Consider the following 26,400-nt stretch of genomic DNA (forward strand, 5'->3'; position numbering starts at 1 on the left):
AAACTGAAGCGGGTCAAATGCTGGTGGGAGGCTAGATACAATAATGTCCTTTATCAGCTTCTCAAAGCATTTCATAATGATGGATGTCAATGCAACCGGATGGTAATCATTGAGGCCTGTAATTGAGGTCTTTTTTGGCACTGGCAAAATGATGGTGGTCTTAAAACACGATGGGACCACTACCTGCTGCAATGAGAGATTGAAAATATCTGTGAGAACAGAAGCCAGTTCATCTGCACATTCCCTAAGAACACGTCCAGGGATATTATCTGGACCTGTTCTTGTTGTTGTTGTTAACTGCGAAGTCGTGTCCGACCCATCGCGACCCCATGAACAGCATTCCTCCAGGTCTTCCTGTCCTCTACCATCTTCTGGAGTCCATTTAAGTTCACACCTACTGCTTCAGTGACTCCATCCAGCCATCTCATTCTCTGTCGTCCCCTTCTTCTATTGCTCTCAATCTTTCCCAGCATTAGGTCCTTCTCCAGTGAGTCCTTCCTTCTCATTAGGTGGCCAAAGTATTTGAGTTTCAACTTCAGGATCTGGCCTTCTAAAGAGCAGTCGGGTTGATCTCTTCTAGGACTGACCGGTTTGAACGCCTTGCAGTCCAAGGGACTCGCAGGAGTCTTCTCCAGCACCATAGTTCAAAGGCCTCAATTCTTTGGCGCTCAGCCTTTCTTATGGTCCAACTTTCACAGCCATACATTGCAACTGGGAAAACCATGGCCTGGACTATATGCACTTTTGTTGGCAGGGTGATGTCTCTGCTTTTTAGAATGCTGTCTAGATTTGCCATAGCTTTCCTCCCCAGGAGCAAGCGTCTTTTAATTTCTTGGCTGCAGTCCCCCATCTGAGGTGATCTTGGAGCCCAGAAAAATAAAATCTGTCACTACTTCCATTTCTTCCCCATCTATTTGCCAGGAATTGAGAGGGCCGGATGCCATGATTTTGGTTTTCTTAATGTTGAGTTTCAAGCCAACTTTTGCACTCTCCTTCTTCACCCGCATCAAGAGGCTCTTTAGTTCCTCTTCATTTTCTACCATTAGAGTGGGATCATCTGCATATCTAGGTTGTTGATATTTCTCCCGGCAATCTTAATTCCAACTTTTGTTTCATCTAGCCCTGCCTTTCTCATGATGTGCTCTGCATATAAGTTAAATAGGCAGGGCGACAGTATACAGCCTTGCCGGACTCCTTTTCCAATTTTGAACCAATCAGTGGTTCCATGTCCAGTTCTCACTGTTGCTTCTTGACCCGCATATAGGTTTCTCAAGAGACAGATAAGATGGTCTGGTATTTCCATCTCTTTAAGAACTTGCCAGAATTTGTTGTGATCCACACAATCAAAGGCTTTAGCATAGTCAATGAAGCAGAAGTAGATGTTTTTCTGGAACTCCCTAGCTTTCTCCATGATCCAGCGTATGTTGGCAATTTGATCTCTAGTTCCTCTGCCTCTTCGAAATCCTGCCTGTACTTCTGGTAGTTCTCGATCCACATACTGCTGGAGTCTAACTTGTAGGATTTTAAGCATAACTTTACTAGCATGTGAAATGAGTGCAATGGTGCATAGTTTGAACATTCTTTGGCATTGCCTTTCTTTGGAATTGGAATGTAAACTGACCTTTTCCAATCCTGTGGCCACTGTTGAGTTTTCCAAATTTGCTGGCAAATTGAGTGTAGCACTTTTACTGCATCGTCTTTTAAGATTTTGAATAGCTCAGCTGGAATACTGTCACCTCCACTAGCTTTGTTGTTGCTCAGATTTTCTAAGGCCCATTTCACTTCACATTCTAGGATGTCTGGTTCGAGGTCAGTGACCATCTCATTGTGGTTATCTGGGATGTTAAGCTCATTCTTGTATAGTTCTTCTGTGTAGTTTTGCCATCTCTTCTTAATCTCTTCTGCCTCTGTTAGGTCCCTGCCATTTTGGTCCTTTATCATGCCCATCTTTGCATGAAACGTTCCCTTCATATCTCCAATTTTCTTGAAGAGATCTCTGGTCCTCCCTATTCTGTTGTTTTCTTCTATTTCTTTGCACTGTTCATTTAAGAAGGCATTCTTATCTCTTCTAGCTATTCTCTGGAATTCTGCATTCAATTGGGTGTATCTTTCTCTTTCTCCTTTGCCTTTCGCTTCCCTTCTTTCCTCAGCTATTTGCAAAGCTTCCTCAGACAGCCATTTTGCTTTCTTGCATTTCTTTTTCTTTGGGATGGTTTTAGTTGCTACCTCTTGTACAATGTTGCGAACTTCCATCCATAGTTCTTCAGGCACTCTGTCTATCAGATCTAATTCCTTAAATCTATTTGTCACCTCTACTGTATATTCATCAGGAATATGATTTAGTTCATACCTGAGTGGCCTAGTGCTTTTCCCTACTTTTTTCAATTTAAGCCTAAATTTTGCAATGAGAAGCTCATGATCTGAGCCACAGTCAGCTCCTGGTCTTGTTTTTACTGACTGTATACAGCTTCTCCATCTTTGGCTGCAGAGCACATAGTCAATCTGATTTCTATGTTTACCGTCTGGTGATGTCCATGTGAAGAGCCGTCTCTTGGGTTGTTGGAAAAGAGTGTTTCTTATGACCATCCTATTCTCTTGACAAAATTCTATCAGCCTGTGCCCTGCTTCATTTTGTACTCCAAGGCCAAACTTGCCTGTTATTCCGGTTATCTTTTGGCTTCCTACCTTAGCATTCCAATCCCCCATGATGATAAGGACATCATTTTTTGGTGTTAATTCTATAAGGTGCTGCAGGGCTTCATAGAACCGGTCTATTTCATCCTCTTGGGGGATGGGGCATAGATGGGGCATAGATTTGGATTATTGTGATATTGAATGGTTTGCCTTGGAGTCGAATTGAGATCATTCTGTCATTTTGGGGATTGTATCCCAGTATTGCTTTTCCTATTCTTTTATTGACTATGAAGGCTACTCCATTTCTTCTGAGGGATTCTTGCCCACAGTAGTATACCTGATGGTCATCTGAGTTAAATTCACCCATTCCTGTCCATTTTAGTTCGCTGATTCCTAAGATGTCGATGTTCATTCTTGTCATCTCTTTTTTGACTACGTCTAGCTTGCCTTGATTCATGGATCTTACATTCCAGGTTCCTATGGAGAAAAGATCTTTACAGCATCGGACTTTCCTTTCACCACCAGATATATCCACAGCTGAGCGTCCTTTCGGCTTTGGCCCAGTCACTTCATTCTTTCTGGCGCTACTAGTACTAGCCCTCTGCTCTTCCCCAGTAGCATATTGGACACCTTCCGACCTGAGGGGCTCATCTTCCAGTGTCATATCTTTTTGCCTTTTAGTACTGTCCATGGGGTTTTCATGGCAAAGATACTGGAGTGGTTTGCCATTTCCTTCTCCAGTGGATCACATTTTGTCAGAACTCTCTGCTATGACCTGTCCGTCTTGGGTGGCCCTGCACGGCATAGCTTATAGCTTCATTGAGTTACACAAGCCCCTTCGCCACGACAAGGCAGTAATCCATAAAGGGGTATCTGGACCTGCTATCTTCCAAATGTTAACTTTCTGCAGTGTTTTCTGGACAGAGATGACATCAAAGCTGAGCACTTGCTCATCAAGATGGGGCATAGCTTTCCTAGCAGGAGTGCTATTTGATGCTTCAAATCTTTCAAAAAATGTATTCAGCTTGTTTAGGAAGTCTGTGTTGTCCTTGAACCTCGATGGAGCTACCTTATAATCTGCAATGGCCTGGCTTCCTTGCCACATTAGTCTGGTGTTTGTTGGGTCCTGAAAAAAGTTCTGAATTTTCTGGTAATGGGCTTGCTTTGCATCCTTTATGGCACTTTTCAAATTAGCTCTGGCTGTTCTAAGTACCAGCATGCCATCGGATTTAAAAACCATATTCTGCATCTTGTAGATCTCATAAATCAGCCACAGTTTTTCATTCGCCCTCACAACGCTTTTAAGGAACAGACATCTGCTATATACTTTTGGATACATGCAGACACTGTGGTGGCATACTCCTCAACATTTATATGTTGGTTGTCAGTAGCTGCTTCTTGAGTGCCCCAGCCTATGCACTCAAAGCAGTCTTGTAATGCTTCTATAGCACCCTCTGTCCAAACCCTCACCTGCTTTACTGTAGGTTTCACTCTGACTAATAAAGGTTTATATACTGGAATAAGCAGCAGTGAGAGATGGTCAGAGGGGCCCAAGTGAGGGTGGGGGATAGCTTTGAATGCATTCTTGATGTTGGAATAAGCAAGTTCCAGTGTATTGACCCCTCTGGTTGCAAAGTTCAAAATTCCATATTGATGGAAATGTGGCAGAATAGCTTTCAAATTGACTTGATTAAAGTCTCCCACTACATTATATGCACCCTCTGAGTGAGTAGTTTGTAAGTCATTGATGGTATGATAGAGAACATTCAGGGCTCTGTTTGCACTGGGGAGATAGCTGTGATAATGATAACAGAAAATTCTCTAGGCAGATAGAAGGATCTGCATTTGGTGGTCAGAAGCTCCACATCAGGGGAGCACAGACTTGAAACCATCTTGGCATTATTACACCATCTGTCATTTATATAAAAGCAGACACCCCCTCCCCGGGATTTACCACAAAAAGCAAAACTCCAGTCCAGCCAAAATGTTGAAAATCCCATCGAGTTAATAGCACTATCTGAGACAGAGGGCTTTAACCGGGTTTCTGTTGCAATTATGACACAGCAGTTTCTCACCTCCCAGTTTGTTGTTAAATCTAGCCGCAAGTAATAAATTTTGCAGTTGCTTTCTTGTGTGAAGTGGTGTCCATTCTAATACTGCTCTGACCTTCTCTGGGTCCATTTCAATGCCCTGTGGGGATATGCGATAACCTAGGTAGTTTATTCTTTCCTGGTGGAATTCGCATTTTGATAGTTTAGCATATAGGTGGGCAGCTCACAGTTTCTTTAGAACCGCTCTGACTAGGTTGACATTTTCCTCTTTTGATTCGGTGAAGATAAGGATGTCGTCTAAGTAAACCAGGACCCCCTTAAATAGGTGCTCCCGTAGTACCTCATTGATTAATTGCATAAATACTGTGGGCCCCCCTTGTAATCCAAATTGCAAGATTTTGAATTGGTAGCACCCCATTGGGCAGTTAAATGCGGTCTTGCATTCATCCCCTTCCTTAATTCTCACGCGATAGTATGCTTCCCTTAGACCTAGTTTAGTAAAAAAAATTCCTTTCGAGAGGTGTGATAACATGTCCTTCATGAGGGGTAGGGGATATAGGTTGTTTTCACTATAATCCACGCATAAGCATAAAGAGCCTTCCTTCTTTTCTCTAAAGAGGACTGGAGCGGCCACTTTAGGCTTGGCAGGTTCAATGAATCCCCTTTCTAGGGTTTTTCTTTTTGAATCTTTCCATTTCCTCCTTTTCCTTTGGGCTCATGGAGTATAATCTGGGCTTTGGGAGTTTTGCTCCGGACTTGAATTCTATGGCACAGTCCGTAGGTCGGTGGGGGGGGGGGGAAGCTCATCCACCCTCTCCTCACTGAAAACTTCAGCAAGATCTCTGTATTCCTCTGGTATTTCTGGTAGCCACTTTTCCTCTCCCATGGATGCTTTTTCCGTTCTTAATTTTGGTAGATTCCCTTGGGGTTCTAAGTCCATAGGATCCCCTTTTGGGAAATTGATTTCTACCGTCCTCCAATTCACCCAGAGGCTCCATTTCTTTAACCATTCCATCCCTAGGATCATCAGGCATTCCATGCCTGGGGTCACTACAAACGTTATGTCTTCCAAATGTTTGCCCAGGGAGAGGTGGATTGGTAAAGTTGCTACGGTAGCTGGCACCCCCCCCCCGCTATGGACCCATCTAACTGGCCAAATGAGATTGGTTGTTCCAGTCTCGACGGAATGCCCAGGTTTCCTACTAGCGTCGGGCTAATGAGGCAGCGGTTGCAACCAAAGTCTATTAAGGCTTTCACCTTGACAGCTTCGGGCATGGAGAGAATTAATACAGTCACTGTCTTGAGGATGGGTGCAATGAGTCCACTTACCAGGGGTTTGCCCTCCGAGCTGTCGTCTGAGGCATCCACTGGCCCTGCAGTGTAGGCTGGAGTTCTTTCTCCCCGATGAGCAGAGGTAGGGGATTCCACAGCCTCCATCACTCTCATGGCAGGTTCTTTTGGCTTAGCTGGAGACGTTCCGGATTTGCTTGCCGGTGATGTGTCTGGGTTGTGCTGGGAAGCTTTCGAGCAGCATTCTACAGCCCGATGCCCCTCTCTCCTGCACTTGAAACACCCCATTTGCTTCTTGGCTGTAGCCAATAGTTTCACTGGCTCACGTGTTGACTCAGGCGGTGAGCGGCTCCATTGTTTTCCTCGGTGGTTCAGTAGGTCAATCTCTGCTTCCTCTGCCAGGATGTACCATTCGTCGAGTTGGTGTAGGTCCCCTCAGGGCAGGGAAGCATCGTATAGTTTAGTCCGTCTTTGAAATGGCTAAGGAGGATGTCTTCCGGTCAGTTCAGTTTGCTGGCAATGGCCCGGAATTCTTGCATATATTCGGCTACTGGGCATTTGCCTTACCTCGTTTTTATCCTTTCGCAGGCTTTGCGATCAGCCAGGGGGTCCTCAAATCGCCTTCTCAGAGAGAACATGAAACGGTTGAAGTCGCTGAGCTCTGGGGCATTGGAGTCGTGCAAATTCACTACCCAATCTGAGGCTGGCCCATCCAGAGCAGATTGCATGATCCAGATACGGGCTTTGTTGCTGGGGATGTGCCACCTGTATTCCTCCATGTAGCTGAGGACTTGGGTTAGGAAAAACCCCAAGTGTGTCGGCTCCCCCTTGAATCTCACATCCAGCAGTGGGAGTCTTTGAATGGATCGGTGCCTTCATTATCAGTGGTATTGTCTTCCATCCAGATCGCCATCTGTGGGTCGGCAGGGAGTGGGGACTACTGGATCAGCGAATGTCCCCGGGGCTGCAGATTCCATTTCCCCCTCGATGTCTCTCCAGTTGTGGCTCCAGGAGCTGGTGTGGCCGTAGGGCACAGAATTCTCCTCTCCTAGGGAGCTGAGGGTTCTCTTCATCAAATCAATAGCTTTCTGTAGGATCCAGCTTGAGTGTGGTGCCCAGCTTCCTTCCTCTTCGCTTGCATACAGGAATTTCCCCATCTCCTGCTTTCATTCTGGTTGGTTGGCCCCCCGTCTCAGGGTCACCTTTCTTGATTTCTTTTCCCACTCGCCTTTCTTTCCAACGCCCATTGACCACCGAGGTTTGTGGTTACACGTCTTCACCACCTCTTCTCCTGAGGAATCTGACCTCTCAGATCCCGACATCTGGCAAGTTTTCAGTCGGGGCAACGGCTCCCTCTCCAGGGGGCTTCTCCCGTCCCTGCTCCATTGTCTGACATGATATTTTTTGCAAAATCCCCTGGCAAGGTTGTCCCTTCCAGGTGGACTAATTTTGCAGATCCTGTCTAATGTAAGGACCCACCTCACTTTACATCTTAAGAAGACAGAACTCTTGGAATGTCTCTTCCAACAGGCATCTTTATTAAGAGAAAATGATTGCAGGCATGCTAGACAGGATCTGGGCAATTCTCTCCCATCCTTCAATGTTTTAAAGTGTTCCAAGCAGCCCCCACCCCACAGTTCTTCTGGGCGATGATCACTCATCCTCTCTTTTCCCAGATCCCAGGCATTGCATTGTTCCCCCCTTTTCCCTCACTGCCGGCAAAAGAGAGATTTCAGAGAGAATAAATGAATGGCGATGGTCAGTCCTCTTGATGAGAATCAACATCCAGTCACTTTGTAGTTTAATGAAGGAAGTGAGAGTCATAAAACCCCCTTGCTTATCCTCCTCCCCTTTCGTAGTATGACAGAATCCAGAGAGAGTAAGAAATGGGTTTTTATCAGAGTAGGTAGCTAGAAATGACAGTAATCTATTTTTGGCTCTAAGGAGCAAACATTTGCAAACAAAATAAATGGAAATGCCAATCTGTGTGGTTTAGCTTTTAGCCTACATGTTAGGCCTCCGCGTTTGACACGTTTCCTCTTTTGGTCACAACTTCTCCTTTTCTTCCAAAGATGGTCAGCAATGGAGGGAAACTTCCTAGTTGCAATGACTGCCACCCCACTCTGCCCATTGCCCAAAATGCTGCTTTCACTGCTCAAAACACTGAGCATGACACTGTTTCCACCTCCAGTAATTCCCTTTCTTCCTCCCCGCTCCTCCACACAATGCAGCCGATCTCTCACCCTCTTTGTCAACCCCCGGCACCTCCGTTGTTGATTTTTTCCCCCCTTAGTAATCCAAGGCCATGCAGATTCTCCAGAACAGTTTTCTTGACAGTTCCTCTCTCACTAAATAACTTCATCTCTAATATGGACTGATATTCGTATGACAGTTTAGCAATCCAACTCTGCTTACTTGTCACTATTTTTGAAAAGTGCTTCAGTCCGGATTGTTCATAACCCCAACACTTTTGAGAACTGAAGCAGCCGCAGCCAAACAAGGCGCCACCATCTTAAATTACATAAAACAGAACAGAATGAATAAAGTTGGAAGGGACTTTGGAGGTCTTCTAGTCTAACCCCAATCCTCAAGCAGGAGATCGATACCATTTCAGACAAATGGCTGTCCAATCTCTTCTTAAAAACCTCCAGCGATGAAGCAGCCACAACTTCTGAAGTCGAGCCATTCCACTGATTGATTGTTCTGATAGGAAATTTCTCCTAAGTTCTAAGTTGGATCTCCCCTTGATTAGTTTCCATCCATTGTTCTTTGTCCTGCTTTTGGGTGCTTTGGAGAATAGGCTGACCCCTCTTCTTTATGACAACCCTTTGAATATTGGAAGACTACTATCATGTCACTCTAATCCTTTTTTCCTTAGATATACTAGTGCAACCATTCGTGTTTTAGCCTCCAATCATCTAATCATCTTTGTTGCTCTTTCTCTGCACATCTGAACATTTTTTAATTTATTTGTAACTTGCCTTTATTATTTTTACAAATAACTCAAGGTGGTGAACATATCCAACACACATTCCTCCTAATATTTTTCCTACAATAAACCTGTGAGAGGAGTTGGACTGAGATATATTAACTTTCAGAAGTTACAATTTACATTACATGCTCCTAAGTGTGAAAATTTTAATTTTCAACTATTAATATCAACAAAATTTTCATTGTTAACTATTATATGTTAAAATGATTACATACCTGTTTTTATTTATAATCTCATAGCCTGAGTATTTTATATATGAACACCATTTAAAATTAAGCTAAAAGAATAGTTGAACTCCAGAAGTCTATATAACAGAAGTTATTTTCAGCCCAAACTGTACATTCTATCAATACACTATAAACACACCTATTTTTCTTTACTTGTGATTAACTGTTTAGAGCATCCCTCCTGAATGGAAAAAAGAAAACATATTCATGCATAAAGGCACCAGACAAACTAAGAACATAAAGGATCAAAATTAATTAGCCCACAGTAGTGGGAAGAAACAAGTGTTGTTAATATAAGATTGGAAGAAAAATAGTTAATCCCTGCTCTGTGAGAAAGAATAATTGGCTAAAATGCAATGCAATATTAAGTATTAATCTTGCAAATACAAATTAGAAATAAAAGAAATAAAATACTTACCAATGTGTCTGTGTAGGAATATTGATATCCCTTTTCTTTTAATGGATGTAATATTATTTTTCCAGAAGAAAATGAAGATGTATTCAAGTATTTATAAACGGACAATGTTTCATTACTAATGCAATACACAGGTGAACTACCATTGTTCATGCATTCTGTTATAAAATCAGAAAACAACAATATTCACAGAAGGAAATATTAGATAATACATACTGCATTCTCGCACTTTCACTCATAGGCAAGAATCTGTTTATATTTTCATAAAATAATAACAAAGAAGCCATAAGCACATTCTGTGCCCTAGGCAATATTAAAACTGTAGCGTATATAATATGCAAAGTTAAGAATATTTTATACATAAAAATGGGTTATGATTCTGCTTTCCTCTGCTATGTAGAAAATTACACTCTGTAGTGTTTGTATATTTTTGAGTTTAGTGCAATAATAACTGCACAAAGTTTTGCACTGCTTATGGAAGTTTTGTTGTTGACTTATCTGCTGAAGGGCAGAGTATTATTTAAGTTGACAGTAGATTGGCAGGAGAAGGAAGAGTAGATCCTTTGCCAAAATGAGTAAGGAAGCAATACAAGAAGATACATACAAGAAGCGTACACAGGGGGGAAGATACTTTGGGCAGCTTTTGCAGGAAAAAATACTTAAAGCCTTAAAGAGAAGATCAGATCTCACTCAGTTTTATCCGTGTTGCTTTAAAGGTGCTTGGTGGTGATTTTGACTTCAGCTGTCAGCAGCTTAGTGACGAGCCATATTGCTATGATCAGTCTTTCCCCCGCCAGTTTGGAGGGTTTCCCCAGATCATACAGAAGGGCTGCCGTCCTCTTGTGATCAAGCAGGGGTCCCCTCCTTGCTCATCACCCCTACAAGGAGACTTTCAACCTTTTCCAGGGTCCCCCAGCAGGATGAATTAGGACGCGAAAGATGGAGCTCATCTTCCAGCGTCCGCAGCACCGCGATGGCAAACCAGAAAAGTGGCGACTAAATACCCAGGGGAAACAGAGCAAATATAAGAACAATTTTAATCTAATTGGATGTATATGCTTTTGAAACTTGTGGACTAAAAGTGTCCCTATTCTTACTGGAGACGTTTGTTTTTATCTAAAAAAAGAAATAAGACCTGAAAAACTATCATAAAAACTTTAGACTTAAAAAGTTTAAATGGCATTGGTGACATCTTGTGGCGAAGTATGGTATTACAACTTGTTATTGTCTAAAAGAGGCTTGGCTTGAAGTCCAGAATCCAGAAAAAACTTTTCTGACCTTGACAGCTACCACCTGTGAAAAACTCAGCTGCAAAGAAGGAACTTCTGGGCAGCATATCTGGCTGTTTGAACTATGAATGTAAACTTTTACTGACTTTCAGAGCTATATGTGGGAAATTGCTTTCCTATTACTTTACATGAGAAGCATATGTTATTATACGAGATGGTGGACTATAAACCCTTACTTGACAAACAATCCTTTCCATGTTGAAATCAATACATGAAACCATTGTTTCAGCTTGGGACAAAATAAGATGCAACATAAAGGAACAAGATATACAAATATACAAACCCAGATCTTGACTCCAACCAAAGAACTAACTATGCAGAAAATAACAGGAGAAGTGGAACAACTAAACACTAAGACAGAGGACTCAATTGACCAACAGATCCAGCCAACGGAAAAATCAAAAAAGGGAGGGACAACATTGAAAATGGAAAAGACTTTTTACAAAAATCAGAAGAAATTTGAGGAAAAGGAAGAACAGATTGAATGAAAGGTAAACCTATAAGGACAATTGTGGGAAACTGGAATAATAGGGAGGCTATCTAATGAATACAAATGGGCTAGTTCTTCCAAAAAAACTGCAATCAAATGGTCTTTCTTAGTCCAAATAATATATAGAATAATAGAGGGAGAACTATTTGATGGTTCAAAAGCACTGACATAGAAGGTTAGTTGGCAAAGGAAGAAAGCCAGAGTATGGCTGAAGAAAATAAGGGTTTTGATTTATTAGAGAGGGTTTCATATTACTAACTAAAGGGTTGAATATGATGGAAAATAGATAATTTTTAGAAAATAAAGTAACATTATAATTGAATAGGTAAGATGGGTAACAAGACTAATACTAAAAGACTTTGGTATGAAAAGGGAAAAATTGAGATAAGGGAAATTTTGGTCATCTAATATAAAATATTTGGAAGTCAGTTCAAAATAAGAATTATGTTTGCTCAATAGGAGATAATAGATATTACCAGAAAAAGAGAGGGAGTATTTGAGCTTTTAAAAATTAGACCTAAACGAAAAAAATTATTTATATTACTGATTTATTGGTTAACCCAGACAATACATATAATGGTTTTGAATTATTAGAGGGGATACTGTATTATTAATTAAATGGTTTAATATGGTTGGAAAATAGATAACTTTTAGAAAACAGAACAAGACTATATTCAAATACATAAGATGTGTATTTAGAATATTAGATTTTGTTATGCAAAGGGAAAAAGGAAGAAATTGAGATAAGGGAAACTTCTAAAGCTTGGAAATTATAAATATCAAATGTTAATTTGAATATTGATGGGAAATTAAAGCTTGGGAAAAAAGCAATAACAGGACATTGATTGTATACAAGGGTTGAATGACAACACAATTAAGATATGTATAAACTAAAAATGATTGATAAATGTAACAAAGATGTTTTTACTTAGTTGATAATAATAAGAACTGTATTAACCTAATATGAGATAGTAGATATTAAGGGAAAAAGAGAGGAAATATCTGATGTTGTAACTTGAGAGTTATACTAAAGATTTATGTATGTTATTGAACTATTGATTAACCCAGTCACCATGTTGCTTTTTAAATACTTAATTGTAAAATTAGAAAACTAATAAAATATTATTTTTTAAAAAGATCAGCTAAAATATCTCCAGAGCCCAGATAGATATATCTTCAGAAAAAATGTTACAAATAGTATTGGAAATGATCAATGTATGTGCTGATAAAGTCAGGGGGACCCATCCACATAAGAAAATGACTGTAGTTTTTGAAAGACTTGTATTAGAATAAAGCACAATTTCTCATATTTGTACAAGGTGCCGCCCAGAAGACACTGGATCATGTAGTGACTAATTGCCATCTGAGAACTTATACAGGGGAAAAGTAGACTTCCTCCAATTAATAAATACCATGCTTAATTAGATAAATGGCCTAGATATTAATATATAGAACACTTATTTTATGAATTAACTTATTTTAAAATTTATCTTATAACTTAATATATAACTTCTTATATAATTTTTTATATCTTACAAAATTAACCACACATCATTGTATGTGTATCGTATTATTATGTGTTCTTTTCATACATTTTTACTGCTGCTATGTATTTCATACCATACACTAAACAAATCTCATATTTATCATAAACATTTTTAAAACTATGTCATATCACTCACCTAGAAGAATTTGTTGATTAGATGTTTCATCAAAAACAACAGCTGGCTGAGAAAAATGTTCCTTGATAATTGAGTTATTATGCAAATTCTCTGCAAAACAAAATACAGAGGACTAGGCTGAAGGGTAGACATAGTTACAAGTAGTCCCTAAGTGGGAACAGAATTTCCATTGCTAAGTGATGCAATTGTGGAATGCAATGTCATGTGACCACATAGCTTAGCTACAGCAATCTCAGCAATCCCCATTGCTTCATTAAATAAGGATTATGGGTTGTTAAGTGAGGTTCTCACTTGCCCTTGATTTGTGACTTCCTACTGCTTGCGGAAAGCAAAATCAATGTGGAAGTCAATAGGAAGTCAATTATAAGTCCAAATATCAAATCTTTCCTTAAGTGCTAAGCAACGACTACCTTTATTTTCTATTAAAAAACAGGCCTAGAAATTTTACTAGTTCAAATTTAAACAAAAATCATAGATTGTTCAAAAAATGGTGAGGCCCAACTATTTTGTAACTTCTGTTTATATAAAAGACAAATGAAGTCATACGCTATATATCCATCAGGAAAAATGAACCATAAAACATTTGCAAAATTAATTTGAACTTATTCTCAATTATTCTAATGCAAACAATATTGCTACAAAATGCAAACTATTAAGTCCCCAGTCCCCTTTATGGATTACTGCCTTTTTGTGGCGAAGGGGCTTGCGTAACTCAATGAAGCTATAAGCTATGCCGTGCAGGGCCACCCAAGATGGACAGGTTATAGCAGAGAGTTCTGACAAAATGTGATCCACTGGAGAAGGAAATGGCAAACCACTCCAGTATCTTTGCCATGAAAACCCCATGGACAGTACTAAAAGGCAAAAAGATATGACGCTGGAAGATGAGCCCCTCAGGTCGGAAGGTGTCCAATATGCTACTGGGGAAGAGCAGAGGGCTAGTACTAGTAGCGCCAGAAAGAATGAAGCGACTGGGCCAAAGCCGAAAGGACGCTCAGCTGTGGATATATCTGGTGGTGAAAGGAAAGTCCGATGCTGTAAAGATCTTTTCTCCATAGGAACCTGGAATGTAAGATCCATGAATCAAGGCAAGCTAGATGTAGTCAAAAAAGAGATGACAAGAATGAATATCGACATCTTAGGAATCAGCGAACTAAAATGGACAGGAATGGGTGAATTTAACTCAGATGACCATCAGGTATACTACTGTAGGCAAGAATCCCTCAGAAGAAATGGAGTAGCCTTCATAGTCAATAAAAGAATAGGAAAAGCAATACTGGGATACAATCCCCAAAATGACAGAATGATCTCAATTCGACTCCAAGGCAAACCATTCAATATCACAATAGTCCAAATCTATGCCCCAACCATTGGTGCTGAAGAGGATGAAATTGACCAGTTTTATGAAGCCCTACAGCACCTTATAGAATTAACACCAAAAAAATGATGTCCTTTATCATCATGGGGGATTGGAATGCTAAGGTAGGAAGCCAAAAGATAACCGGAATAACAGGCAAGTTTGGCCTTGGAGTACAAAATGAAGCAGGGCACAGGCTGATAGAATTTTGTCAAGAGAATACGATGGTCATAACAAACACTCTTTTCCAACAACCCAAGAGACGGCTCTACACATGGACATCACCAGACGGTCAACATAGAAATCAGATTGACTATGTGCTCTGCAGCCAAAGATGGAGAAGCTGTATACAGTCAGTAAAAACAAGACCAGGAGCTGACTGTGGCTCAGATCATGAGCTTCTCGTTGCAAAATTTAGGCTTAAATTGAAAAAAGTAGGGAAAAGCACTAGGCCACTCAGGTATGAACTAAATCATATTCCTGATGAATATACAGTAGAGGTGACAAATAGATTTAAGGAATTAGATCTGATAGACAGAGTGCCTGAAGAACTATGGATGGAAGTTCGCAACATTGTACAAGAGGTAGCAACTAAAACCATCCCAAAGAAAAAGAAATGCAAGAAAGCAAAATGGCTGTCTGAGGAAGCTTTGCAAATAGCTGAGGAAAGAAGGGAAGCGAAAGGCAAAGGAGAAAGAGAAAGATACACCCAATTGAATGCAGAATTCCAGAGAGTAGCTAGAAGAGATAAGAATGCCTTCTTAAATGAACAGTGCAAAGAAATAGAAGAAAACAACAGAATAGGGAGGACCAGAGATCTCTTCAAGAAAATTGGAGATATGAAGGGAACGTTTCATGCAAAGATGGGCATGATAAAGGACCAAAATGGCAGAGACCTAACAGAGGCAGAAGAGATTAAGAAGAGATGGCAAAACTACACAGAAGAACTATACAAGAATGAGCTTAACATCCCAGATAACCACAATGAGATGGTCACTGACCTCGAACCAGACATCCTAGAATGTGAAGTGAAATGGGCCTTAGAAAATCTGAGCAACAACAAAGCTAGTGGAGGTGACAGTATTCCAGCTGAGCTATTCAAAATCTTAAAAGACGATGCAGTAAAAGTGCTACACTCAATTTGCCAGCAAATTTGGAAAACTCAACAGTGGCCACAGGATTGGAAAAGGTCAGTTTACATTCCAATTCCAAAGAAAGGCAATGCCAAAGAATGTTCAAACTATTGCACCATTGCACTCATTTCACATGCTAGTAAAGTTATGCTTAAAATCCTACAAGCTAGACTCCAGCAGTATGTGGATCGAGAACTACCAGAAGTACAGGCAGGATTTCGAAGAGGCAGAGGAACTAGAGATCAAATTGCCAACATACGCTGGATCATGGAGAAAGCTAGGGAGTTCCAGAAAAACATCTACTTCTGCTTCATTGACTATGCAAAAGCCTTTGATTGTGTGGATCACAACAAATTGTGGCAAGTTCTTAAAGAGATGGGAGTACCAGACCATCTCATTTGTCTCTTGAGAAACCTATATGCGGTCAAGAAGCAACAGTGAGAACTGGACACGGAACCACTGATTGGTTCAAAATTGGAAAAGGAGTCCGGCAAGGCTGTATACTGTCGCCCTGCCTATTTAACTTATATGCAGAGCACATCATGAGAAAGGCAGAGCTAGATGAATCAAAAGTTGGAATTAAGATTGCCGGGAGAAATATCAACAACCTAAGATATGCAGATGATACCACTCTAATGGCAGAAAGTGAAGAGGAACTAAAGAGCCTCTTGATGCGGGTGAAGAAGGAGAGTGCAAAAGTTGGCTTGAAACTCAACATTAAGAAAACCAAAATCATGGCATCCGGCCCTCTCAATTCCTGGCAAATAGATGGGGAAGAAATGGAGGTAGTGACAGATTTTATTTTTCTGGGCTCCAAGATCACCTCAGATGGGGACTGCAGCCAAGAAATTAAAAGACGCTTGCTCCTGGGGAGGAAAGCTATGGCAAATCTAGACAGCATACTAAAAAGCAGAGACATCACCCTGCCAACAAAAGTGCGTATAGTCCAGGCCATGGTTTTCCCAGTTGCAATGTATGGCTGTGAAAGTTGGACCATAAGAAAGGCTGAGCGCAAAAGAATTGAGGCCTTTGAACTATGGTGCTGGAGAAGACTCCTGCGAGTCCCTTGGACTGCAAGGCGTTCAAACCGGTCAGTCCTAGAAGAGATCAACCCCGACTGCTCTTTAGAAGGCCAGATCCTGAAGTTGAAACTCAAATACTTTGGCCACCTAATGAGAAGGAAGGACTCACTGGAAAAGGGCCTAATGCTGGGAAAGATTGAGGGCAATAGAAGAAGGGGACAACAGAGAATGAGATGGCTGGATGGAGTCACTGAAGCACTAGGTGTGAACTTAGATGGACTCCAGAAGATGGTAGAGGACAGGAAGACCTGGAGGAACGTTGTCCATGGGGTCGCGATGGGTCGGACACAACTTCGCAGTTAACAACAACAACCCCAGTCTCTCAAACCCATTGCCCAATTCAAGGAACATAGGTTCTGAATATTTTCCAAATCTATATAGATATTATATCACCATGACGGTATCAAACTACTTGTCGGCACTTCCCAAGGTTCATATTATACATATATGTAAGTCTTGATTACTGAGGAAGAGAAAATAGTGGTGCTCTCTATATAACACAACATTCTTATATGACTGCTGGAATGGAAAAAGTATTTGATCACTGATCTTCCCCTACATACCCCTAGCCTCTAATCAGGATTGTCAATGTCTTACAACCAATAATAGTGGATAAATAGAAATACTCTGAAATATTCTGCCCTACTTAACTGCCAACAGTGCTGTTTTCAAGGTTAATAGGTAGATATGAAAGATCTCCCCTGCTATTTTTCTATTTCAAATTCAGCAGAGCTCATAAATTTTGATTAACTTTGATATTCATACCAAATATGTTCTTGGAAAATGATCTTTTCTTTTAGATTTTTCTGAATTTCAGAGATATTCCGATGCTCAGGATGATTGCAGAAAAGTTCCATTGTATCTTATTTAAACAGAAACTCATTGCTGCAATTCTGGTGATTGCAGCAGATGCACAGCAAGTGCTGAGATTATTTTTACTGATCAAAAAGATAATATATACATCATGTATTTTGAATTAACCATATCAATTAGTCTGTCTCTACACTAATATGTTCTTTCTTGATATCTGTCAAGCTGTATACTTAATTTTTTACATTTAAAATAATAATTTATAAAGGGCTGAGGAACACAGCATTATTCTCCAGCATTATCTTATTCCTATACTCCTACAAGCTTTTTTACAAAATAAAATGGGTGGTAGTATTCTATGTGGAAATTTGTTTACATGCCTGTAAAAGTGTGATATCCAGAGACCACATTATTTAACAACCGAAATGTCACAGTCCCTATTTCATTAACCAAGGTCCTCCTTGCAATCCTGTGCCAGTTTTCAACAACTAAAGTCAGTAAGGAAGACGACAGGAAGTTGCAAGTCCCAGGCAGTACACAAGCAGGCTCGCAGGCATAAGCATAATGGGGCTTTGGGGCTAGTGCAGGAGGATGAATGAGGGGCAGGTTTGGTGAAAGTGTGGGGGGCTTGAGCTAGCTGCTGCAGGTTGCAGGAGGGTATATGAGGGGCAGGGGCAAATGCGCACAGCAGGGCTTGGAATGGCTGCTGAGAGGTGGGCGAGGGCACACAAGGGCAGGTACAACATGAGGAAAGTTCATGGGGGCATATGTCATGCAAATGAGCTTAGAATAGCTGCTGCAGGGTGGAGAGAATGTGCAAGGATTATAGTAGTGCAGTTTGCAGTGGTTACTACAGGATGCAGGAGGTTGTGATAGAAGCAAGCATGAGCATAGAAGGATTTCGGGTGCCTGCTATAGAGCATGTGAGAGCATGTGATGCTAATGTAAGCTGGTTGCCAGATTAGACACAATTGTTAGAATGCTGGGATGGCCAGAACTTCAAGAACTACTTGTAATTTAGAAAGATTGTTGATCTACATATATAATGCTCTGATGACCATACCCATCTCTGAAACAGATTTCGTAGCAACTTTCGTTTTAGGTTTCCTAGATTCTCTTTGTTCAGGTGATATTATTCCACCAATTATAAAGCCTCCTGAAACAATAAAAAATTAATTGCATTCTATATAATACCAATTATAAATTGTTTTACTCAAGATGGGATGGAATTACTGGAATAACTGGGTTATCTATAGCAAATTACTACCAAGTCTATAACTTAATGACTATTTTCACCCATAATTTCATAATGACATTCTCAAATAAAGAGAATTTTATGAAATTATTTAGTTAAAATAAAAAGTTCCATTATGCAGAGGCAACATAAGGGTAAATCACCAGTATTTAGGTGATAACGTACAGTGAGGGAAAAAAATATTTGATCCCCTGTTGATTTTGTACATTTGCCCACCGACAAAGAAATGGTCAGTCTGTAATTTTAATGGTAGGTTTATTTTAACAGCGAGAGAGAATAACAACAAAAAATCCAGAAAAACACATTTCAAAAAAGTTATAAAATGATTTGAATTTTAATGAGTGAAATAAGTGTTTGATCCCCTATCAATCAGCAAGATTTCTGACTCCCAGGTGTCTTTTATACAGGTAATGAGTTGAAATTAGGAGCACTTTCTTAAAGGGAGTGTTCCTAATCTTAGCGTCAATGCTGCTAACATTGGATGTTTTTGCCCTGACAACAGATGGAAATGTAGCCATCTTTTACTTTTTGCTTTTAGAGTTAGATGATGCTGGGGGGGGGGGAATGTGAACTAGAGTCCAGCTAGACATAAGAACACTAAACCTAGTGTGAGAAACAAGGTTATTATAACCAGAGCTGATAAGGAATTGGCGGGCTGGAGAACTGGAGAGGAGGCCCGCGCTTCAAGCTAATTGGGGAATGTGATTTATGACTGTTGATTGAAGGAGGGAATTGTTCTTTGATACTAGATGCTCAGGGGAGGGGAATTCAGTTTTGGGCTTCAATTATGCAGTGCCGATATTATGCTACTCAAAATAAAGATTCTTTAAGGTAAACAATGCCTCGACTGTTGGGGGCAATGTAAATATATATATATACATTGCTTACTGGTGTACACCACTTAGAGAGTGCTTGCACTTAAAGCGGTATATAAGTCTCATAAATAAATAAATAAATAAAATAAATCTCTGCATGGATTATAAGCGTCTGAATGCTATGAGTGTGGAAAATACTCCCTCCCTCTTCTGAAGGACTTACTAACCCACCTGGCAAAGGGGAGTGTCTTCTCTAAGTTAGACCTGAGGGAGACATATTATTGGATGAGGATAAAGGAGGGAGATGAGTGAAAGACTCCTTTTAACTGTCCCATGCTGTTTGGACTACAGGGGCCCCCAGCAGTCTTTATGCAGCTGATTAATCAGGTTCTAAATGACCATTTATATAAAGGGGTTCTGGTGTATCTTGATGGCATCCTGATATACAGCCTGAATATGACTGACCACGTAAAACTAGTGAGAGAAATGTTAAAAAAACTGTTAAATGCCAAACTTTATGTCAAACTATCCAAGTGTGAGTTTCAGCAGACCCGATTAGATTATCTTGGCTACAGAATTTCCAGCGAGGGCATTGAAATGGACCTGACCAATGTGAAAGCTGTAATTGAATGGCAGCCTCCAAAGACTCGCAAACAGCTCCGGAGCTTCCTAGGATTCGCCAACGTTTACTGTCAATTCATCCCTTCTTTTGCCGAAATTACCCTACCCCTTACTGAATTACTAAAAATAGGTAAAGGGGGAGGAAAGCCGTGACAAGGCCAACCATTAGGCTTTTGAGAACCTAAAAAGACTGTTTGCTGTTGAACCAGTCCTAAAGCATCTCTGCCCAGGGCAGCCCTTTGTAATTCAAACCGATGCTAGTGATGTGGCCGTCGGAGCTGTACTGCTACAAAAGAACCAGAGTGGGACCTTACAACCTTGCGCCTCCACCTCAAAAAAATTCACTGAGTGCAAAAGGAGATGGGCTGTGGGAAAAGGAGGCTTTCGCAATCTGCTGGGCTCTATTAAACTGGAGACACAATCTAAAGGGGAGCAAGGTGCCTTTCAAAGTGTGGACTGATCACAAAAATCTAGAAGCACTGAAAACTCCCCACAAATTATCTCCGAAACAAGTGCGATGGGCGCAGTACTTTAACCGTTTTAACTTCACTTTAAAGTACATACCAGGAGGAAAAAACAGCTGATGCTCTATTCAAACTGCCCCAGTACAAAAGCCAGCGTGAAGAGGTTGATGAGGCAATTATCTCCAATCCACAAACAGCCTCTCAATTCACTCCACGCAGAGTCCCACATTCAAGAGCCCCTAACCCTGATGACCTTGGGGCAAAAAAAATAAAACAAGAACTCTTCATTGACCAATGGTTCAAGGACAATCAAAACTCCCTAATATGCAGGGATGGTTTCACTTACAAGGTGGGAAAGTTATACTTGCCAGAGACCCTCCAACTTAGCGCTCTCCGATATGGCCATGACATAAAACAGGCTGGACACTTTGGATATTTAAAAACACTACACCTCATCTGCCAGCAATTTTGGTAGCCGGGACTGAAATGGGATGTGAAAAGCTATGTCAGGAGTTGTGCTGTATGTGCCACCATGAAAAGAATTCCAGGAAAACCCCTTGGGCTGTTGCAACCAGTGGCAGACCTTCCCAACCATGGGAAGAAATTGCGATGGATTTTATAGTAGATCTACCTGTAAGTAGAGGAAATAGTCATTTGGACTGTGATAGACTTGTTCTCAAAGCAGGCTCACTTCATTGCATGCAAAGGACTCCCACCTGCCCAATGACTGACCAAAATGTTTTTGAAACACATCTACCGGCTGCATGGCGCACCTAAATGAATAATTTTGGACGGGGGGGTGCAGTTCGTAGCTACGTTTTGGAGAAGTTTTCTTAAACTAATTGGCTCATCTCAAGGTCTATCATCTGCTTTTCATCCATCTACTAATGGGGCGGCTGAATCCGCAAACTCAATGGTGGAACAATATCTCAGATGCTATGTCAGCTACCAACAACCTAACTGGACGACCTCCTCCCTTTCGCAGAGGTGGCTTACAATAACTCTGTTCACAGCAGCACTGGTTTCACAAAAACCACTTTAAAAAAGGCTTCCGAGACATATAAAAAGCAGGCGGATAAAAAAGGGCTTTTCATCGAACATTCCAAGTTGGGGAAAAGGTTTATCTGTCAACTAAATATTTACAGCTCAAATTACCTAATAAGAAGTTAGGACTGAAGTTCTTGGGACCTTTCCCCACTGTAAAGATCATTAATCCAGTTACAGTGGAATTAAAACTCTTTAAGCTCTTAGGAAAAAATCACCCTGTTTTCCATTGCCGCCTGTTGAAACCTTATTGGGGTTCCACTTTAAGACCACCCCAAGAAGGCACTCGGGCCCCTCGTGGTGGCAGGACAGACCCACTATGAAGTAAAGCGTATTCTTGATTCTAGAATTTTTAAAGGGAAATTGCAGTATTTAGTTCAATGGAAGGGAAGCCACTTGGTTGAAGTCTAGCAATGTGAAAGCTGATACTCTTTAACAGGTTTTATAAGAAACACCTTAACAAACCGAGAGGCAATCCCTAACCTGTGCTTTTCTTTATACTTCAGGATTTATCCTTTTTGTAAGGGGCGGCGGATGTCAACGTTGCTAACATCGGATGTTTTTGCTTTGACAATAGATGGAAATGTAGCCATCTTTTACCTTTTGCTTTTAGAGTTAGATGATGCTGGGAGGGGGGGATATGAACGAGAGTCCAGCTAGACATAACTAAACCTAGCGTGAGAAACAAGGTTATTTAACCAGAGCTGATAAGGAATTGGTGGGCTGAAGAACTGAAGAGGAGGCCCCCGCTTCAAGCTAATTGGGGAATGTGATTTATGACTGTTGATTGAAGGAGGGAATTGTGCTTTGATACTAGGTGCTCAGGGAAGGGGAATTCAGTTTTTGGCTTCGATTAAGCAGTGCCGAGATTATGCTACTCAAAATAAAGATTCTTGACGGTAAACAATGCCTCAAAGTTCTTTTGAAGAGTTTCATCTGTTGGAACCATTACACTCAGCTTGTTACCTGTATAAAATATATCTGTCGACAGAAGCAATCAATCAATCAGATTCTAAACTCTCCACCATGGCCAAGATCAAAGAGCTGTGAAAGGATGTCAGGGACAAGACTGTTGACCTACACAAGGCTGGAATGGGCTACAAGACTATCGCCAAGCAGCTTGGTGAGAAGGTGACAACAGTTGATATGATTATTCGCAAATGGAAGAAACACAATCTCCCTTGGTCTGGGGCTCCATGCAAGATCTCATCTTGTGGAGTTTCAGTGATCATGAGAATGGTGAGGAATCAGCCTAGAACTACATGGGAAGATCTTGTCAATGATCTCAAGGCAGCTGGGACCATAGTCACCAAGAAAACAATTGATAACATACTACGTCATTAAGGATTGAAATCTTTTAGTGCCCATAAGGTCCCCCTGCTCAAGAAAGCACATGTAGAGGCCCGTCTGAAATTTGCCAATGAACATCTGAATGATTCAGAGGAGAACTGAGTGGAAGTATTGTGAGACCAAAATTGAGATCTTTGGCATCAATTCAACTTGCCATGTTTGGAGGAGGAAGAATGCTGCCTATGACCCCAAGAACAATATCCCCACTGTCAAACAAGGAGGTGGAAACATTATGCTTTGGATGACAGGACAACTTCATAGCATCATAGGGACGATGGACAGGGCCACGTACTGTCAAATCTTGGGTGAGAACCTCCTTCCCTCAGGGTCGTGGATAGGTATTCCAGCATGGCAATGACCCAAAACACAAGGGCGAAGATCTCAAAGGAGTGGCTCAAGAAGAAGCACATTAAGCTCCTGTAGTGACCTAGCCAGTCTCCAGAGATTAATCTCATAGAAAATCTGTGGAGGGAACTGAAGGTTTGAGCTGTCGAATGTCAGCCTCAAAACGACTTGGAGAGGATCTGCAAAGAGGAGCGGAACAAAATCCTCCCTGAGATCTGTGCAAACCTGGTGGCCAACTACAAGAAACATCTGACATCTGTGATTGCCAACAAGAATTTTGCCAACAAGTACTAAGACATGTTTTGCGAAGGGGGGTCAAATACTCCTTTCACTCATTAAATGCAAATCAATTTATAATTTTTTTGAAATGCCTTTTCCTGGATTTTTTTTTTTTTTTTGCTGTTATTCTGCTCTCACTATTAAAATAAACCTAACCTAAAATTATAGACTGATCATTTATTTGTCAGTGGCCAAACGTACAAAATCAACAGGGGATCAAATAATTTTTTTCCGTCACTGTAGGTGTACATAACTTCCTATTACAACATTCCTGAATAATGTGATTGGAAAAGAAAATGATTCCATTTCTTAATTGGAATGGAATCTGGAGTAGAAATCTTTGTGCTATAAGCAAACAGTCTCATGGGATTTCATTGTTATTCAGACAATTCTGGATTCTATTTTTTTTTTAATTTTGTGTTAAAAATACAAAATATAATCCAAGCCCTTTTAATCCAAATTTTACCAGGTTGGTGTACTGGTTAAGGCATAGAAATCAGAAGACTATGAGTTCTAGTCCCATTTTAGGCATGAAAAAAAAGCTGTTTGACCTGGCCCATTCTCTCTCAGCCTGATTGATTATCTAGTATATCTATATAAATACATATATTTACCATGTAGCTCCCGCATGTAGGCAATGTTGGATCTTTGCAATGTAGAGATTTAGAGATATATGAGTTTCAGAAGAATGTATATAGCAAAAATTTAGAGAACATGAACTTCTGTGCAGTATGAATTTCGCTGAAGCAGAACACTTAGGTTCAAAGTAAATGTAAAGCCATCTTTTAGATTTTTCAGTTTGCATTTCTAAAAAAATTAGTGTTTCATCACAAATAATAACAGCTTCCCCATTCAAAGCCCTTGAATTACATACCTGAAGCACTTATCTTATAATCAATACGTTCTCCTCGCCAATATTGCAATGGTTTAATACGTATTCTTTTGGACCGACGAACATTGGGTGTGTATGTAGGCAATACTAATAAAAAGGAAACATACAAAAATATGCATTTCAGGTAAATCATTCATATATATGATAAATATATGATGAATACACACACACATATACACAAAATTTTGTTGTCATTCTTATGCAACATGGTTCATAATTCCATATTGTTTTTAATTGTAAGGTTTACATCAATATTTTTTTCAACGTTTCTTTCCTTCACACTATATATACAATTTTCCATTTTAACCTTATCACTTAAAAAGTTTAATCTGTCTTAATAGCTCAATCTTTCCATTACCCTTGTAGCTAAAAAGTATTACAAATCTAATTTTGCCAAATTTAAGACTCAATATGTTGTCATATTAAAGTATTTTATATTTGTCTGATGTTTTTGGAATTTAGTAAATATTTTCCAAGAATCCTCAAGCATATTTTAATATTAAAGGGCAAAAAATACAAAAAGATATATTTCCAGACTAAGAAATTTTATGAAAAGCCGTAAGCTTTTATGCGTTATAGCTTATTTCATCAGATGTTGGAACTGATGAAATACCTCAAGAGTCTCAATTTGGCAATTTTTGCCACTTCTCAAAATAAACATGTAAGGAGTTAACACAGCTGTCCCAAGTCAGGAAAGCAGAACTCTTAACGTCAGGTGGTTAATCAAAAGAACTTCTACTGAGAAACAGTAGTTGCAGTAAAGTCAAACAAAATCTAACGTTTCTGAACAAAGCACCAAGCTATTCTTCACACTTTGAAACCCAACCCTAACCAGTCTATCAGCAGCCAATACAATGCCACAAGGTTGTTTTGAGAGCGCTGAAATACAAACTATATAATGGGTCATCCTCAGGGAGCAGTGACCTTGAAGTGGAACTGATCGGGAAGAAGTCTACTTTTTCTCTGAAAATGACCCCCCTCTCAAATTTTCATGCAGTTACTGCAAAAGTGAAAGCATGCAAAGAATGCTGCCCCAAAACATCCTCCTCCCCCCCACCAGAATGGCAGGGCACCTAAAAAGGCAAACTGACATGCTGCCACTTCAAAAGACAGGGATTAAACCAGCAGAAGAAAAAATAAAATTAGATCACTTAGGTATCAGGATATTGATTATGAAAACATTTCACTAATCTAGGGAATTTACCAGGTCCATAATCAACCCACTCCTTCTGGCTGATAGGAAAGTCTTTCCATGCCACTAAATACTAAAGGTTCCCCTATGTTTGCGAGAGCCCAAAATCTCCTTCACTTCAAAATGTTGTTCACCCTTTATCATTGGTTCAGAGACGGGGAGGAATTGGTCTAAGGGGTGAGGAAACTTCAGGTTTTAATAAACTGCAATGAAAAACCAGATGGACTCGGCAAAGTGACTTTGGCAAGTCTAGTTCCATGGTAAAAGGCGCTTAATGGGGAAAGGCCACACAAACTTAGGTCCCAATTTCTTAGAGGATTGAAGTGAGTGCAAATGAGTAGATAGGAAAACTCAGTCTCTCACTTTAAAAGATTTTGGCTCAGTCCTTTTTTTTTTATCAGATTGTGCTTTATAAGCATCGCAAGCCTCTGCGAGTGCTTTTTATATGATGGGCCGCTTGTTTTGCAGTTGGGAAACCCATTCCTACAAAGACAGCACCCCAGGGTCATCAACAGGGAGCTCAGGCATAGACTTGAAATCTTGACCAGTAGCCACTCGGAAAGGGGTGAAACCAGTACTGCTGTATACAGAATTATTGTATGCCACTTCTGCAAATGGCAAGAGGTCATTCCAGTTATTTTGTTTATAATTAATAAAGCATCTAAGGTATTGTTTCAATACTGAGGTGGTT

General features: G+C 40.4%; 1 protein-coding gene across 17 annotated transcripts in view; it reads right to left on the reverse strand.

Annotated features, from left to right (window-relative positions):
• LOC120319950 (ephrin type-A receptor 5-like) overlaps positions 1-26,400 on the reverse strand; it is a 518,483-nt gene that overhangs the window by 427,594 nt on the left and 64,489 nt on the right. For 14 of the 17 annotated variants that reach the window (XM_039369333.1, XM_039369346.1, XM_039369345.1 and 11 more), the window contains 4 exons: positions 24,500-24,604; positions 18,516-18,608; positions 13,071-13,160; positions 9,613-9,767 (listed from right to left, as the gene is read on the reverse strand). In XM_039369333.1, coding sequence (XP_039225267.1) covers positions 9,613-9,767; positions 13,071-13,160; positions 18,516-18,608; positions 24,500-24,604 — 443 coding nt within the window. Of the gene's footprint in view, positions 1-9,612; positions 9,768-13,070; positions 13,161-18,515; positions 18,609-24,499; positions 24,605-26,400 lie in introns of those variants that run through there. The other 3 variants (XM_039369341.1, XM_039369339.1, XM_039369352.1) reach the window with 2 other exon arrangements.

The sequence above is a fragment of the Crotalus tigris genome, unplaced genomic scaffold (assembly GCF_016545835.1).
Source record: "Crotalus tigris isolate CLP2741 ecotype Arizona unplaced genomic scaffold, ASM1654583v1 scf7180000021050.780039, whole genome shotgun sequence".
Lineage (NCBI taxonomy): Eukaryota > Metazoa > Chordata > Lepidosauria > Squamata > Viperidae > Crotalus > Crotalus tigris.